This window comes from Pseudochaenichthys georgianus, chromosome 6 (genome assembly GCF_902827115.2).
Source record: "Pseudochaenichthys georgianus chromosome 6, fPseGeo1.2, whole genome shotgun sequence".
In the NCBI taxonomy this organism is placed as follows: domain Eukaryota; kingdom Metazoa; phylum Chordata; class Actinopteri; order Perciformes; family Channichthyidae; genus Pseudochaenichthys; species Pseudochaenichthys georgianus.
In genome coordinates, this window is record NC_047508.1 from 39577210 (window position 1) to 39593754 (window position 16545).

Here is a 16545-nt window from a genome sequence, read left to right on the forward strand (position 1 = left end):
AAAACTCATCTCTTTCGACTCCACTTCGAGCGATAGAACTATTAACAAAGCACTTATATACTAACAAAGGGCTGGCTTATCTAAAGCCAGTTGAGTAGCACTTGAAATGTTTGGCTCTATGAAGCCTGGTGTACTTATATGATTCTGTTTTCTTCCAGGTTGTATCTTCTTGGTCGAATGCACTTATTGTAAGCTAAATGCAATGTAAGGTTTTTTTTTCCTTTCCTCATTTAATTTAGCAATTATTCAAAAATGTAAATACAATTTTCTGGTATACGACTTACAGATATGTATCTTGTGACATACTCTGGTTCATTCATGAGAACATTTAATCTGAGACTCGGAGTATTTGACCTCTGAAAAATTACCCGGTGCAAAAATCAGTTCGAACACTTTTATTGAACTAATTAGTCGTAACAACAATTCTGTACAAGCAACTTCCTGTTCCAATTTCTGCCATTAAATAATGCTGATACATACAAACAAAGTTCTACATCCAAAGAAGTGTGGATTCACAGGAAGCGGATTCCCGCTCCGAACTGGACGCCGTCACAGATCCTGCAGGGAACGGAGGAAACGGTTCAAATACAAATAAAAGAATATCAAGAATCAGACTTTCTGTATGGAGTTGTATAAGGTACTCGTATATAGTCAGTGTCACGATGGCTAATCAATGTAATGCTGCGTACGGGCCAGAAACTAAAACATTTTAACCACCTATACAATCGAGTAGGTTTGCTCAGCTTAGTGTACTTTGTGCTTAGAATATCTGTTATGCTTTATTTAGCCAGACGGAGCTTTCCCACGAGGAACTGAAAGTGAAATTATACTATCTTCAAAGCCACCATTGAGAAAAACAGTAAAGACAAGTTTCACTTACTGGTGGCAAGATACAGCCGAGAAAATATTCTGAATATAGTGTATACTTATAGATACTTAAAGATAGTGATTTTTTGTTTAATTGACATATCTGAGAATTGTTGAGTTGTTTTCTGTGGCTACGGCAGGACTGTAAATTAATAATAGACCGACTATTGAGATTAAACAAACCCACTTCAGTCATCAGGTGCAAGCTTGACAGTGCTCAATATTTCCTGCATTACTGACGCATGTAAACGGATGTGTGAGGCTCACTTTCAGAGGTGGAGAGCCCACCTGTCCAGGCACTTTCTGTGTGATAGTTTGTTTCCTCAGCAGCTCTTACCTGTCTCCGCTCTGGACTCCCATGGGAATGCAGTAGTTCAGCTCCAGCCTGGCGATGTTCCCCAGACGCAGCACGATGCCCACTCCGTACGACCAGCGGATGCATTCTGCCAGTTTCTTCAGGTGAGCTTTTGGCCCCTCACCTGAGTGAGAAAAGAAAAATGTTTCCATTTCTGAATGTATCATATTGCTTTCCATCATATTTCTACTACACTCCACACCTTCCAAACCAGAGGGTATAATACAAATTCAACCTAGGGCTGGGCTATACTCTGTTATTACACAAGTTAGTTTAATACTCGATTCTGATTGGTCAATTTGGACATTCCAGAGGTTGTTCATTTTCAATAACAGACCGTTGCTAAGGAGAACAGACCGTTGCTAATGAGGATCAAGGGACTATGTGAAGAGTTAAATAAATGTAACGTCAGCTGTGGATAACTAAGGTATATTTTCTCCATCGGAAAACAACAGAATCATTTTTGAATATTATTTTATATTCACGTCAGGATCCCGCTCACCTGGTGGTCAGTTTTCATGAATGACAGCCTCTCTGCACATTGTCCCCTACTCCATATTGTGATACGAGACTAGATGTCACGATGTCATGAACCCAACACATTACAGAGGTACTCGTTCGGTTATCTTCTCACCGTAGTTGAGGTTACAGAGGTTTCCGGCGTTGAGGAAGAAGTGCGTCCTGAAGAGATCCCCGAAGCCCCCCTTGCCCGGCCTGAAGGGCAGAGGGGTGTAGAGGTGCAGCCCCCCCGCCCAGTAGCCCTCTCCTCCCAGGTAGTCTCCTGCCACATCAGTAATCAAAGCACACAGCATTTAAATAACCATCAAACTCCAACGTTCACCAGAAGCTCGGAGAGGGTAAGGTCTCACCTTCACTCTGCGGACCCAGACTGTACATACTGAACCCTCGGATGCTGGTGGGGCCGCCCAGATAGAACCTAGGAGGACCACAGAAACACATACATCTCCACATGTATATTTTTTTACTTTTTAATGATATTTTATTTCCATTTCAGAAATATTTTGGACTGTTTATTTCTTATGTCATAATTTCTCTTATGTACATTGCCTTGTTTTGTATGCTGCTGCAACGCAAACATTTCCAAAAGTGGGATCAATAAAGTACCCATCCATCCATCCATCTAAAACATACGATATATATATATATACAGTTATGGGTTTCCAGTTGTGTTAATATTCATATTATTATATGCTTTTGCAACAGTCCCATGCAATAAAGCCACATGGAATTGAATAAATGAAAACGAAAAATGGGAAATAAGTACTTTTTTTTTTATTGAATATAGTTTTCTCTATTGCAGCAATTTGCCTGAAATTGCCTAAATTGTGCAAACTTGTACTCCCTAAAGATATAGGTCAGAAAATGCTGATATTTTTAAACCAAGTCTTTTGAATCTGGCTAAATGTACTGTTTTATAATTCTTTGGTTTGCCATACATCCTTATTTATGATCTTTGTCATAACGCTACTTAGAAATCATAAAAAAGGAACTCCCTAAAACTATAAAACTTGCCTTAAAATAATCCCTTATTTAAGTTTTCTTCCATATCAAAGTATTCCAGAGATGTCTTAACGTACACGGGTACTTTGCAAACACAAACGTCTAATAGTTAATTTCGTCAACACTTTGTGTGAATTTGGTAGAATGTAAAACAAATGCAGGCAAAAAAAACTGGACTTATGTTGTTTTGAGTGCCACGACTTAAAGACACTGGTCTCATGCATATCGTAATAGTTTATAATAATGTGGTGCATTTAATTTCTGTACCTGTCCGCTATGCTTGTTGGCTTGTCCCCAATGGGCAGCAGCAGACCCCCCCACATTGAAGCAGAAAGGACCTGGAGGAGAAAAGGGTTTAAGAAAGTGAATTTATCTGCCAACTGAAGCCTGAATATGCTGCTGGAGTCATTTATTAGGGTCTTGAAACCCAGAGAAAACATAAAGCTTTTCTTTTTTTAAATGAATGTGAATCTCACCGAGTCCCAGTAGAGTGTTTTGTTGAGCTGGATCTCAAAGTCCTCCTTCAGGAAACTGGCGTCTCCTCCGGTGTAACCAGCAAGTTCCTACACATCAGAAACAACAGACGTCAACCAGAGGCCTGTACTACGAAGCAGGATTTTCGCTTAGCCGGCTAAATTCAGGGGAAACTCCGGCTTACCGGTCCTACGAAGCTGGTTCTCTTTTTAGCAGGCTAGATCTCCATGGTAACTTATGCTGTGCGGCTAACCTGGTCGGGACTCAACTCAGTGAAAGCACTGCCTGCTGACCAATCAGAGCTCAGTGTGCGGAGTTTAAAGCGATCAAGTCATATTACAGGAGAAAGGAAATACAGAAAAACTGCCGTCGCAGGAAAGACGGCCGGCAAAAATCACCGACTGTGTGAACATGAATAGAATATCACCTCCATCTTCAGAGCAATCTGACTATTATAACATTAGCGTTAAGAAAGCTTAATATCTGCCACAACATAAGTAACCGGATCAGAGTACATTAAGTACAGTCCGCGGCATATCACTTCATAATGTATCACATATCTCCTTATCTGAGTCAGCTGAGCCGTATCTGGCCGTGCAACACTCACAGCGTCACAGACTGTATGCAGAAGTATTATTTTAAGCAACACATAAGTTGACGAAACACTCGAGTCAAATGTAATTGAAGTCAGATCGTGTCTTAGACGGGGCAGTGATATCATAAACCTGTTAATGTACGCATTCAAACACATGTTCTGTTCCAGCTGTATTCACCTTGCAGGTGCAGCTCTGTGGCTTTGATCCTGGATCAAGTGTTTAAGTCATGGATGTTTAAAGTTTAACTTCTTCATGTCTAATATTATAGTTGAATTAGTAGAACTAGAATTACCACCCAGTTAATGCAGTTGCAGTTTAGATTACTTTTCTGCCCAAAATGTCATGGCATCAATTCATCCCACTAAACGTTTTTGTAAAATTGTCAGAAGCACATGTATTCAGGAGTGACGGACAAAAGCATGTTTTGTGTCACAGTGACCGTTGATTGGCAAAATGTAATTAGTTCATCCTTGGACGTTTGAGCATTCACAAGGTTGGGCAAGACGGGAAACCTTAAAGGTCACCTATCATGCTATTTTTAGGCAATAGCATAAGTCTCGGATATATACAAATATATAAAAAACATGTCTATGAAGTGTTTTGCTCAAAAGAGATCACCTGTTCTAGCCATGCCTCATATCCCTCTATTTCACTTCCTGTTTCTAAAGTGCTGATTTGGGTATAAAGCTTTAAAAAAAGGAGGGGTCTGAGCTCATGCGGGACCCGGCAGCTACTGTCTAAACTAAATACTGCCTAAACTAAATAAACGCCATATCATGGATTATCAAGGATCTGAAACAGTCTGGAGCTCAAAGGCTTTCTCTCTTGCCGGTTACACCACAAGGTGAGTTCCTTTTTACTTCCTGCTTCTTCACACACATGCTCTCCAGTACAGGTTAGCTCTGAGTGTTAGCGATGCTAATGTAAGCACAGACCATATTACGTCCAAAACAGTCGGGCATTGTTTCTGATAGCAACGTTTCTGATCGGGCCGTGGGTCCACATTTCAGATATTACGTCATATCGGACGCAAATCTGGATCAGCTCCGTTGTAGCCCCGTTTTTAGAGATTTGGGTACGGAGGAAAAGAGAGAGGGTTTTATTTTCTGACGCTGCGTGAGTTCCCCGACGCACCGGGGACACATCTTGATATATAACAGACATCAAAAAGTGCATTTTGCATGATAGGTCCCCTTTAACATATACTCATAAAAAGCTCTTGTTCCGTGTTAAACGACTAACCTGGTGGATCTTTAACAGGCCGCCTTTCCTGGGCAGGATGGAGGAGTTTCTCGTGTCGATGACCATAGAGTGCTGAAAAACAAAATGACACCAATCACACACAAACCCTGGTTTATCCCCCACTATGTTCCCAAGCCTCCAGTCAAATCATTTGAATGTAAAATGAGAGGGAAATACCGAGAGAGAGGATTTGAGGGAGTGGCCGCTCTCCTCCCGGACGGCGAAGGAGGCGGTGCGAGCGAGACAGCCGAGCTCCCTCCACACCCCCTCCCACTTCAGGGTCTGGCTGGTCTTCCACAAGGGGAACTGAGGGAGGGGAATGGTTACAAGACGTGAGTTACTTTGGTACATTATCGTACATTGTTTGTAACGCAGCATCCATTGTGTCCTTAAATGGCTCTCTGAGGGGCTTCTGTTGATAGACCTCTTTATTATTCCATCCATTACATCTCAGGACTGCTTCCTGTCCTAAATGGAAAAAGGGATGCACTCTCAGCTTGGAATATTAATTGATCCCTCCAAAACTAAAGAATAAGAAGCCAATTCCTTAAGACTTTGATGATTTGAAATGTTCTTGGTTACAAAACTGACTCTAAATTTCACTTTTCAAAAGTCTGTAGTCTGATCGTCATCAATGGGACCCTACTTGTTAAATAAAGTTTTAATGAATGTAAGAAAACCAAGTCCAAACTCTTTTTTAAAGAGCAAACCCCCCGACTTCTTAGTACTTTACAAATCACTGTACTGCCTGCTAGCATGACTCTTTGTGGCTCAGTTCACTTACAGTGGACACAGAATTTGTTTTAGAAACGAGGTTTTAACTGCGCAAAATGAAATAAATAGACATGAATAGAAACAAGTATTTACGCTCATTTCTCCAGAGATGCCTCGATCCGTCTCCCTCAGTGAACTCCAGGGAAACTGACCCGTTACTTTGTACATGTTGAGTGTGACGCTGGAAGAGGAAAAGAGAAGAAAAATATCAACACCAGGCTAGGATTCTTTCTATGAGATTTCTCAGGTTGTTTGTATTAACTTTTAGCTGTTTTTAAGTCTCTTATTTCTGCTTTTATGTGAAACGTTTTCAACTTTTTTATTTTCAACGCCGTACCCTGGCAAAGATATATAATAAAACATTTTAGCAAACAAAATAGCGATGCTTTTTTATGTCTTACTTGCGTTCAAAGTTCCCAGGTTGGGGTTTGAAGAAGGACAGACCGTAGGACGTCTCTTTGGTGCCGTAGGAGAACTGGAAGTTCATCTTCTCTGCTCGACCCAAAACATTAGGTAACTTCAGGCCCAGTACCTGAAAACAAAGCGGGTTTGATGATTACGGTTTCCATTGTGTATTCAGAAGCATCCAAACCTTTAAAAAGATCACATGCAAAAGACATTTGAACTCAAAAGGCCTCCAAAAATAAACACGGTAACGGTACGTCCACACAGCAGCTTTAGACGAATCTTCCACCGCTTCCACCGCTTCTCTGCCCATTGACTTTGAATGGGGATGACGTCACTTTGCCTCGCTTTTCGCCGAACTGCATCGTGGGGGAGCGAAGTGAAGATTTCCAGGATTCCAAAGTTGAGCAATGTTCAACTTTTGAAGCTGAGCTGGAAGCGCCAGCCAATCAAACACGTTTATGCAAATCTGACAGTAGAAGCGCTAGCCAATCAAACCGCGTGTAAGCAGGGAGAACCAGACCGCAGTTCATTTCCTCATATTCCAAACGAGAAATTACGGGAGCAAATCACCCGGTTCTTTACGACCAGAACTATTAACGGGATACAAACCGGAGGAACCAGGCATGGAGGGAGGTGGCAGAGGCAGTGGGGGAAACTGGTAGGGTTTCGCCTGTTTGGGGAGTTTATATATATATATATATATATATATTGCTCGCATAAAATCCCCGCGGTTTTTTGCTTTGTATGTCGGGGGCGGGAGATTCATGTGATTGGTTGTTGGACGCGTTGCTCGCAAAAAATCCCCAAGCTTTCAGACACGCCCAGCTCCAAGATTTTCAAGATTTTTGAAAAGCTGCTGTGTGGACGTAACGTAACAGTGAAATCTCATCACGATAAAATAACCCAGTGCGACAAACTTAAATTCATATCAAATTATCTTTACAGAAGACATTGGTAATCCGTTTATTTCATTCAAAATATGTTTATATGCAAGTATGCACATTAGGGTGGTCCTTAAAATTGAAAGTGGGAAGGTCTACGCTCCAACCCCCAGAATTCATTCTATTAGTCAAGAAAACTCTCCGGGTGGATGTGTTGCTCAATCTGACGACATGTACCCCTCCCTCATCGACCTTGAAGTGTAGCCTCCGTTGCAGCACCGTGGCAGGTTGATGAGGGAGGGGTACATGTTGAGGGAGGGGTACATGTCGTCAGATTGAGGAACACATCCACCAGGAGTTTTCTTGACTAATAGAATGAATTCTGGAGGTTGGAGATTAGACTTTCCCACTTTCAATTTTAAGGACCACCCCTACTGAGGCTAAACTTCAAGGTTGATGAAGGAGGGGTAAATGTTGTTGGAATTTGAATAAAATTCACCAGGAGAGTCATCTTGACTATCATAACAAATTCCGGTGGTTGGAGCTTAAAATAAATGAATTCGGAAATGTACATGGCACTAAGGACCACCCTAATGCACATGTGTTTTTACAGCACATTTCAACAACAATGCAATTTATGTTTTGTACTTGTGTTTCTCTTATTATCCTAAGACACTCTTATGTTCGGCTGTGAAAAAGAAATATTAAGGACAGACCATCTATTTCTATTTCTAGAGAAAGGGGCGGGTCATATAAGTTTCTTTTCTTCTCCCTGCTCCTTTTCGGTCAATGGTGTGTTTATAGAGACATGTTTTGTTAACAATTATTATACATTAAGTTTTGCATACCGTGAACGGAACAAATAAAAATGAAATGCAAAGTGCTTAAGTAAAAAACATTGAGCATTAAGATATAGTGCAAATTTGAACGTGACATTTATCATATTGCTCACCATGCTTCCTTCATTGTTCCCGACCATGGTGTTGTAGCTGCCGGTCATCCGCCTCAGCTCGGTGACTTCAAAGGTCACATCGAGGCCGTTGGGAAGAGCACCGTCGCCTGAAGAGAAGAGAAAAAACATGCTTGTTTGGTTTAAAATAACAAGTCAGATATCTTGAGATTGTGTAACAACTGGTCTGATATCAGAGCAGTGATTGGCTGTACCTCTCGATGTGTCGATAACAACTTCAACTTTTCTGAAGATACCGAGGCGCAGCAGCTTCTGTCGGGCTTCATGGGACTTTCGCATCACCTGCACAACAAATGAAGTCGTGTTTTTGAAGCTTGTTTCAGTTACTCAGAGGCCTGCAACTAAAGAATCATTGGGTAGTTCGGCTGTATCAACGTGCACCTACATCGATCAGGTTCTTTGCCCGGAAAACGTCTTTGATTTCATACGTCAACAAGTCGTCCTTCGTTCTTCCGAGCCCATCTATGTGAACTTGTTGAACGACAACCTGAGAAGGAGACAGACAGCGTTAGGAATGCAGAGAAGACAAAGAACAAAATATGGATAATAATTTTGCAAGTAAAATAAACATGTATTTAATGCCTGCAACATAACGCATCTTACATTCTTGTTTTCGAGGACTTCTTGCTTCTGCTCGATCTCAGGAGCCTCGATGTCGTCCGGATGGACCCCGAGCTCTGGCCCTCGCATGGGCAGAGGGTCCAGGCTCTGCCACACAACATATTGGGAAAAACATGTTTTTGTGTTTAATGAATTAGAAGTTAAATAAGATGCTACGAAAACTCAAGGTGATTTTCTGGTAATGTTAGGCGTTTACTATTGCTTTATCTGTGTTAGGGAAATAATTATCCTAGACTCCTAGATGTGACATACAGGACCAACCTTGACGCCTGTTTATGTCCTTTAAGGACACAGGCTGCTTCAGCCAATAATGTTATTGTTCCCATTCTGTGACCGGGCAACGCTAGGTCACAGATGGTCTTTGTTGTGGGTGCACTGGGACACTTCCTTCTTTGTGGACTCCAGGGTATGACATTTTCGAGGCCATAAGTGACGGACGCAAGTGACTCAGTGTGCCCAAACTGTCTAAAGCTATCTTATCAAAACATGTTGATTACTCTCTGTGAAACCAGTAAACTGGGCTAGCAAGAGAGAGGCGCTCCAGAATTGACGTGGCAACCACCCGTGCAGTCTCACCGTGACTGTGACTTGTGATGTGAATGCTCCGGCCGAAACTCCAAATAAATCATCAGTGGTCTGACATCAAAGCTCCTGCTCTACCTTGTCTCCTTCCTGAGTCGGTGACTCCCTTGCATTGCTCCACAGAAGTTTCCTCTACAATCTGCAGATGTTATTCTCCATTATTGGATCAATTGCTCTATAAAGTGTCTCAAGACATCAGGATGACATCTTCAAATGTCTTCTTTACTGTTCAATACCATTACCCAAATATATTAAATAAACAACAAAATAATAGAGATAAAAGCAGCACATTCTGACATTGGAGATGCTAGATCCAGGAAATGTTTAAATAAATCAATTAAATGTTTTGAAGTGAAAATAACTTAATGATCCAAATAGTTGATGAATAGTTTTTCTGTCAGTGTTGCTTGAAGATAAATGACTTGATGCCAAAGGCCTTATTTTATGATTACTGTGTTGAGATACATTTTAAGACATACCTAATTGCCTCCTAAAACACTTGTCTTTAATTATTCAAAAGCGTAATTGCTATGTGCACAACAGCTTCAGCTCAGATGTTTACAATGCACATCATAAAACCAAGGCTCCTTCATCAATGCAACAAACAAAGACCTGAAGTATTGCAAGAAAAATGTAAATGTTGTTGTTCTTTTACAAAAATAAAATTATACAAGGCTACATAACACTCCCCTGTATTTTCTATATCATGTCTTTAACTAAAAACAATAAAGACATCTGGTGTAAAACACTACAATGAGTGAAGGAGCCTCTAACATCTGTCAGTACTCGCAATGGTTTAATTATATCTAATTACACAGCAGTTTAGTTGTGAGATCTTAAACTAACTAGCAGGAAACTCATTCAGTGTCTCACCACAGCTCTGAAAGCCTAGTTACAGCTTATTTAATTCACATTATGGGCCTTTCTGCAACTCAGTGGCCGCTCTGCATGTTTTTTGACTGAACACACGGAGAGGTCAAAGTGCTGACTAACACGGGTACCGGACTCTTTCTTACCCGGGCGTGGACGGTGCCCATGCTGAGCTCCGCAGGGCGCTTTCCCGGGAAATGTGGTCGAAAATCTGCGTGGAAAAAGAGCCACCAATTTAACCTACATGTAACCGGAGCAGAAATGCGACGAGGCTCAGAACCGAATCGGGAGGCGGCTGCCGCGTCACTTCCTGACCACGCCCCTTCTGCTGGGCTGCGTTCAACACGACAACGCTGCAAACCGTTAAGAAATCAATAACAACATCACGTTGAAATACAAGTTTACTTGCATTTTTCTACAAGTATTATTACTGTGCTCAATGTATATTAAATTAGACTACATTATTATGGAAGGCTTGAGCTGCCATTGTAGTAAATAAATAAAATGTATGAGTTAATCAATTAATACAATAATAAAGAAATGTAGAAGCAAAACAAAAACAAACAACATAAAATGGGAATATAATAGAATAGCATGGGATGGGAGGGATGCAACCCTCTTTAATGGTCACACATGCAGAGCACACAGCACACACAGTGACATTTGTTCTCTGTATTTAACCCATCCTAGACCAGGAGTCTAGTAGGAGCACAGCGCCCGGGGAGCAATGGGAGTGGGGGGGTGTCCTGTGCCTTGCTCAAGGGCACCACGGCAGGGCCCAGGAGGTGAACTGGGACCTCTCCAAGTAGCAGTCCACACTCCATATTCAGGTCTGTTCGGGCACTTGAACCGGCGACCCTACGGCTCACACTCCAAGCCCCTACTGACTGAGCCACTGCCGGAAACTGTTATCTAAATGTATTTCTTTATTATTATTTTGTATATTAAGTAATTCTGGGTAGAAGACTTTGTAATCTGATCAGTGGTTTGATTTTAAAACACTAGGAAAGATGTATTTATTATTGCAATATCAGAGTAAAACTAACCATTTATAGGAGAAACTCCACAAGAATATATAACTGTTGACTTTAGTGTTAAAAAGCTGATGAATACTTGAACAAATACAACCCAAATCAGTACATATTAGCAGTTTAATAACAACAATGATATGAAATATGCTAAATGTACAAAACACAGATCCACATAAGGCCAAGTGTTAATGAACACATCCAAAATCCAGTATATTGTGGAATAAACAACACATCCGGTGAGTGGAAAATCACAAACATGTTCTCAGTTGTTCATATGTTGCTGAGCATCTCTGTATGCCTTGCATCCTGTAACAACAAAACAATAAAAACAATGACATTGATAATAAAGGGGATTTTAAAATGTTGGTAAATATAGTAATTGCCATGCTGTTTATATGATATAAGCTGCTCTTACGCTTCGGTTTTGAAGGTTTCATGGGATATCCTGTCTTCATTTGCACCGTCAGGACATTCATTAATGTCTTTAATGCCCAGTGTCATCAGAGCTGTGGAGGAAACATCTCTGACTATTTATTTCAATTCATGGTGTCATGATGCATTTTCTTTTTTAAGAAGTTAAAATATACACATAGGCAACAGAGTATTAAAAGCAGTATTATTGGTTCTAATAAAGAAAGAATGATTGAAGACCTATAAGCGTAATGCATTGAATTGGTGTTCTCGGCTTACCGGCTTAGACTAATACAGCCAATGTAAATAACATGAGTTCACATTCAAAGTGTGTGCATTGTCAATATCTGTGCACAAAATATACCTCCTAGTGTCCCCTTCCTGTGCTTACCCTGCTTGTATTGGGCAAAAGTAATGTGTTTCTGATTCGTGGGGTCCAGGATCCCAAACACTGTGTCCAGGTTGGCGTTGTTGAACAGATTTGGTCCTTTCATTCCGGTCTGCTGAGAAATCTTCAGCTGCTCCAGCTGCTCGATCAGAAACTCTCTGGGCTTCTCTGAGGAAAACATTCAATCACAAAGAATATGTTTTGTAGTAAATATGGAAAATAAATTGCTTTTCTTATTGTAAAGCTACATTTTAGTGAAAGTTTGCAACAATCAAAAATACTAATAGTCAGAGTAACATACAACTGTACAATATATAGTTTAAAAAAATTACAATGCAACCCTATATTAAATTAAATACAATTTGTAAAAGACATCTTGTGTAATTGTGTCCTTTTACAAATCACCCTTAGGGAATGTGCTATGTTTATTGGTTATGTGTTTTTAATTCGGTGTATTAACCCTATATTTATTATTCGTATCGACAAACAGACAAGCCAGAAAGAGAAATTATAATCATGCATAGATAAGGTTAATACGCTAAAATGAGTGACTTAAAAGTGAACCAAAAACTAGCATGTATTTAAAATCAAGTTAGCTTGCTAGCTTTGCCAAAACATAGCGTTTTTAAGCACAGGGTGTAAACGTTTTGTTCTCTATAAGCTCTAACCGGGTCTGTGGAAGAAGAGCATGCCGCTCAGGTTGTCCAATAGCTCGATAATATTGTGTTTTTTAAGATATTCCGCGGCGTCTTCCTCGCTCTGCGTCGCCATCTTTCACTTTTGTTTTGACCTGTTGCTATGATACGCCAACGTCTAATGGTTGAGGGACGCGCGCACATTTTTTTTTACGCATAATCAAATGTAATAAGGAGTTTGTGATGAACTAACAATCTTTAATGAATTTAAACTCTTACGAAGTTTCTCCTGTCGTTGAAATGGGAAGATTAAACAAGTTATATATTCATTAATAACGTGGAAAGTTTGCTGGATTCCTGACTATTTTTTTCTATGAATTCGGTATTTTTAAATTATAAGGTCGTATACGTGTAAGGCACATTATTTTCAATATTACCTTGACATAAAATATTGATTTCACAGCTCTCTTAAGTGTATTTTTTGTTATCAAGTTGCCTGTTGTCCAGGACATTGGGGTAAAAAAGACACAAAATAATTACAATTTAATATGGATTGTAAATTTGATTTCTTACAAAAGTTTTACAGAGTATATTATTTGCAATCTTCCCTGACACCGGTTATAATAGCAGTTAAAAAAACAAACATGAATTTTGAATGTCCATGTTTGTACTAGTGTTTTCCTTCTTCAAATGTTTTTGAAATATTTTGAGATTTGGTTAAGCAGGGTATACTTGTAGTTTTTACTAGTCCTTTTATTAGAGATGTGTCTGTTGTTTGTGTTTGTTTTTAGTGTCAGGATGGAACCCTTGTCTTTTTCTCTGAAAACAGAATCTACCTACGGGTACAAATAAATAACCTGAAACATATTTTCAGGTTTCTCAAAGGTGTCACTTATGTTTACCCCAAAGCAATGACAAAGGTTTAGAGTGATATTTTTTATTATAAAAATGTTGTATATTTAGGGAAAAACCAAACCAAAAGATTGCCTTTTGAGTAGAACAGAATAACTTACAGTTACAGAGTGTTCATGAAGCGTTCTCTTACACATTTCATCACTTGGTTTGAAAGTACTAAGACATTCAAACGATAAATTAACAATAGTTGTAAAAAGCAAATCATCTTATTCCAGAGAGGATCCTTATCCCATGGAGCCAGGCGCCAACAGTTTGGCATCTTCCCCTTTAATTGAAATATCCATTTGCAGATGACCCAGACATGATTTTACTCCCAGGAGAGTGGCAACTTCAAAGATTGGAAATAATGTGCTGATTGAGCGTCCGTCACGCAGAGGAAGTGTAATTCCAGATCAGTCCACTTTGTGTTGTGCTTTAAACTCCTCCATCGCAGCAGCAGCAGCTTCTTGTCTGAGTTTGTAGCCCTGCAGCTCCGTTATGAGCTCCCCGGGCTTTGGTGGCGTCTCTGGTATACTCTGAAGGATACAGATAAAACAGTAAGTAATGTTACACATACACTGAAGGAGTGGGGCTGTTTGGTTGGGTGCTGTTGTCCTCCCATGCAAAACTGTTTAACTATTGATCATTGGACATCAAATTAATGTATGTTCTGCAGCTACACCACCAACATTAGAAAGGGTGTTTTAACACATCATCCCAACAATAAAAGCCTATCTTTCGTATTGACTTTACCACAGTAGATGAAAACAGTGAATGAATGAAAAAAACTGGACACTGTGAAACACTTTGCGTACTATGTCACACATTTGATGTATTCTATTTTCATTGTTATTTTATTATGAAGTAGGTGGTATTTCTTTAATTGTCTTATTTAACCTGGGGCAGGTCATGTGATTTTGTGTTCCCATGACAACATGTGCCAGACTAACACATATGACAGAACTAGCTACATTTCAAAAGCTTTTTTGTTTGTTGCTAAAGGTAACATTCAAGCCATTTAAGAATTAAAATGCTTACATAACATGTCCTTTATTACATACCTGTTGTGGAAACATGTATTGATCAAATTGATATGAAACAAATGAGACAAACATCGCTGTGACACTGACTGGTGTCACATCGGGACTATAACCCTAAACGTTCACAGTAAACCCAAAGTGACATATATGCACAAATAGAAATATTATTATGATCTGCTCAGTTAATTTAGCTGATTCAATATATTTAGTTAATATGTTCTTATTCTTCAATTCAAAGAATGTTCAAACTAAATTAAACCAAAAAATCCTCCTCATGAATGAAGTTATAAAAGAGTTATTTTACCATTAAAGTGGACATATATGTCACATTTCAGATATTTGACACTAGGGGGGGTTCTTGTCAGAAATGTGTTCTAGGTGGTCTATTTGGTCTAAATTATGTTCCCCTTAATTTCCCCAAAAGTAGAAATGGGTCCCGGTTCAAATGTATTTGTCATATCCTTGTTTTGTGTTCATTGTCAATGTCATGTGAGGCATTCAGTGTATATAACGTCTTCATTGTAAACCACTTTCAGCTGCATTTCTTGTATAAAAAGTGCGATACAAGGACGTTTATATATTTGTAATCTTTATTTAATCTCTCTTTCTTTACCAGATCAGGCAGGTAGTACTGATGGACGAGCTGTGCTCCTGCAAACATGGACAGCATACTGGCACTAAGCATCCTCAGGTACCGAGGCCAAGACACACCAGCTGGCATCTTTACAGACTTCTGGAAGAAAGAGAGGGAGATATTATATTAGTAAACAAGTCAAAGCAGACTAACATAGATGCTTTATTTGTTGCATGTAGTTTTTACAGTACATGTATTTATCTATAATGTATGACAGAAAGAGGCATCTGTTTTTGTTTGCTCCCCTTTTTTAAAAATGGGTGCCAAGTCAAATGTGCTGTTTTCTTGCTAAGTTATAGGTGCTGTTAAAATGTAAAATAATGCCAACATCAGGAGCTAATCATATAATGAGATAGTGTTATTGATCACAAATTGGATCCTGTATAGAGTCTTTACGGGTATACGTTACAATAAGGGATTTCTAGCAAAGTAAAAGTCACTATTTGAATAACATATACATACATGTACAAATGTCTAACAAGTACTACTTAAAATATGATTAATAACCACCAGTACATTAAACCCAGTAACAGGGAACTGCTGTCAATGTTTGCCCTGATGTCACAGTTAGCATGGCTAGAAGTTAGAAAAACAATAAAGGGTGAGCAATCGACACATACTTACATATAGTGACGCTGGTTAGTCCTTTTCAGTTCCTTTAACTGTAATTTAAAGAAAAGACAGCATTGAAAAGCATATTTTCAACACCTTAAACCCTAATGTCTGTCATTGGGACAAGAAGGCAGGTCATGCTGTTTAGCTAACACAAAGATATGTTAAAATTATAGAGACAGTTCACTCTGCACATTTTTACGGATACCACAGAAATTGCGTTTTCTGTCGCCTGTTTGTACATTTATTGGCTCAGCTTTTAGGTGAATTATTATGCTTTTTTAAGTTTGAATGGACAACAACCTACTTGTTTTCTGTCCCACCGTTTTAAGACTGGTTTGTGATGTAGGCTACATCTTACAATAGCATTTGTGTTGAAGCCAGCTATCGCCCTGTGTTAAAATCGTTTAATTTACATTGTTAATCCAGTTTAAAAGGGATGAGTTGAAAAAATAGTGAATCATTTCTGGAATATTATTATTGAATATATATGGTTCAGAGATCAGGTTATAATGTCGATTTTGCAGAATGTTTGTCTATGTTGAACTGGTCCTATATTTTACTGCGGAGTGATGCGCATCACAAAAATACACCATCTTTGTGTCTGCCTTCTTCTACGGTTTAAATGTGTGTTGGTGCATTCAGAGGAACAAGTGTTGCCGCCATCTAGCGGTAGTGCAAAAGTAGTTCATCATTGAGTAAATGCAAATCTTTAGTGTTTACCTAAATACAAAAAAGA

The 16545-nt window shown here is 39.4% G+C and overlaps 3 protein-coding genes across 5 annotated transcripts; all 3 read right to left on the reverse strand.

The window, feature by feature from the left end:
- Positions 1-380: 380 nt before the first annotated feature.
- samm50 (SAMM50 sorting and assembly machinery component) lies at positions 381-10474 on the reverse strand. Of its 2 annotated transcripts, none has more exons than XM_034084687.2 (15): positions 10308-10474; positions 8692-8796; positions 8474-8575; positions 8283-8370; positions 8071-8177; positions 6231-6361; positions 5923-6010; positions 5233-5361; positions 5056-5127; positions 3220-3306; positions 3011-3081; positions 2092-2159; positions 1857-2012; positions 1205-1346; positions 381-558 (listed from the first exon to the last, which is right to left on the reverse strand). In XM_034084687.2, exons 1-15 carry the CDS (start codon positions 10326-10328, stop codon positions 513-515), a joined length of 1413 nt encoding a protein of 470 aa, XP_033940578.1. In that variant the 5' UTR covers positions 10329-10474; the 3' UTR covers positions 381-512. The 2 variants fall into 2 exon arrangements, with proteins under 2 accessions (XP_033940578.1, XP_033940579.1); XM_034084688.1 differs by having other exon boundaries at positions 1857-2003; positions 10308-10473.
- An 820-nt stretch (positions 10475-11294) lies between these two features.
- Positions 11295-12797, reverse strand: efcab10 (EF-hand calcium binding domain 10). Its single transcript, XM_034085752.2, has 4 exons — positions 12660-12797; positions 11995-12159; positions 11608-11698; positions 11295-11498 (listed from the first exon to the last, which is right to left on the reverse strand). The coding sequence occupies exons 1-4, from the start codon at positions 12760-12762 to the stop codon at positions 11441-11443; spliced, it is 417 nt and encodes a 138-aa protein (XP_033941643.1). The 5' UTR covers positions 12763-12797; the 3' UTR covers positions 11295-11440.
- Positions 12798-13547: 750 nt separating this feature from the next.
- Positions 13548-15950, reverse strand: uqcc6 (ubiquinol-cytochrome c reductase complex assembly factor 6). Of its 2 annotated transcripts, none has more exons than XM_034085501.1 (3): positions 15819-15950; positions 15174-15293; positions 13548-14056 (listed from the first exon to the last, which is right to left on the reverse strand). In XM_034085501.1, the coding sequence occupies exons 2-3, from the start codon at positions 15279-15281 to the stop codon at positions 13934-13936; spliced, it is 231 nt and encodes a 76-aa protein (XP_033941392.1). In that variant the 5' UTR covers positions 15282-15293; positions 15819-15950; the 3' UTR covers positions 13548-13933. The 2 variants fall into 2 exon arrangements, with proteins under 2 accessions (XP_033941392.1, XP_033941393.1); XM_034085502.1 differs by having other exon boundaries at positions 15815-15950.
- Between the last annotated feature and the right edge of the window lie 595 nt (positions 15951-16545).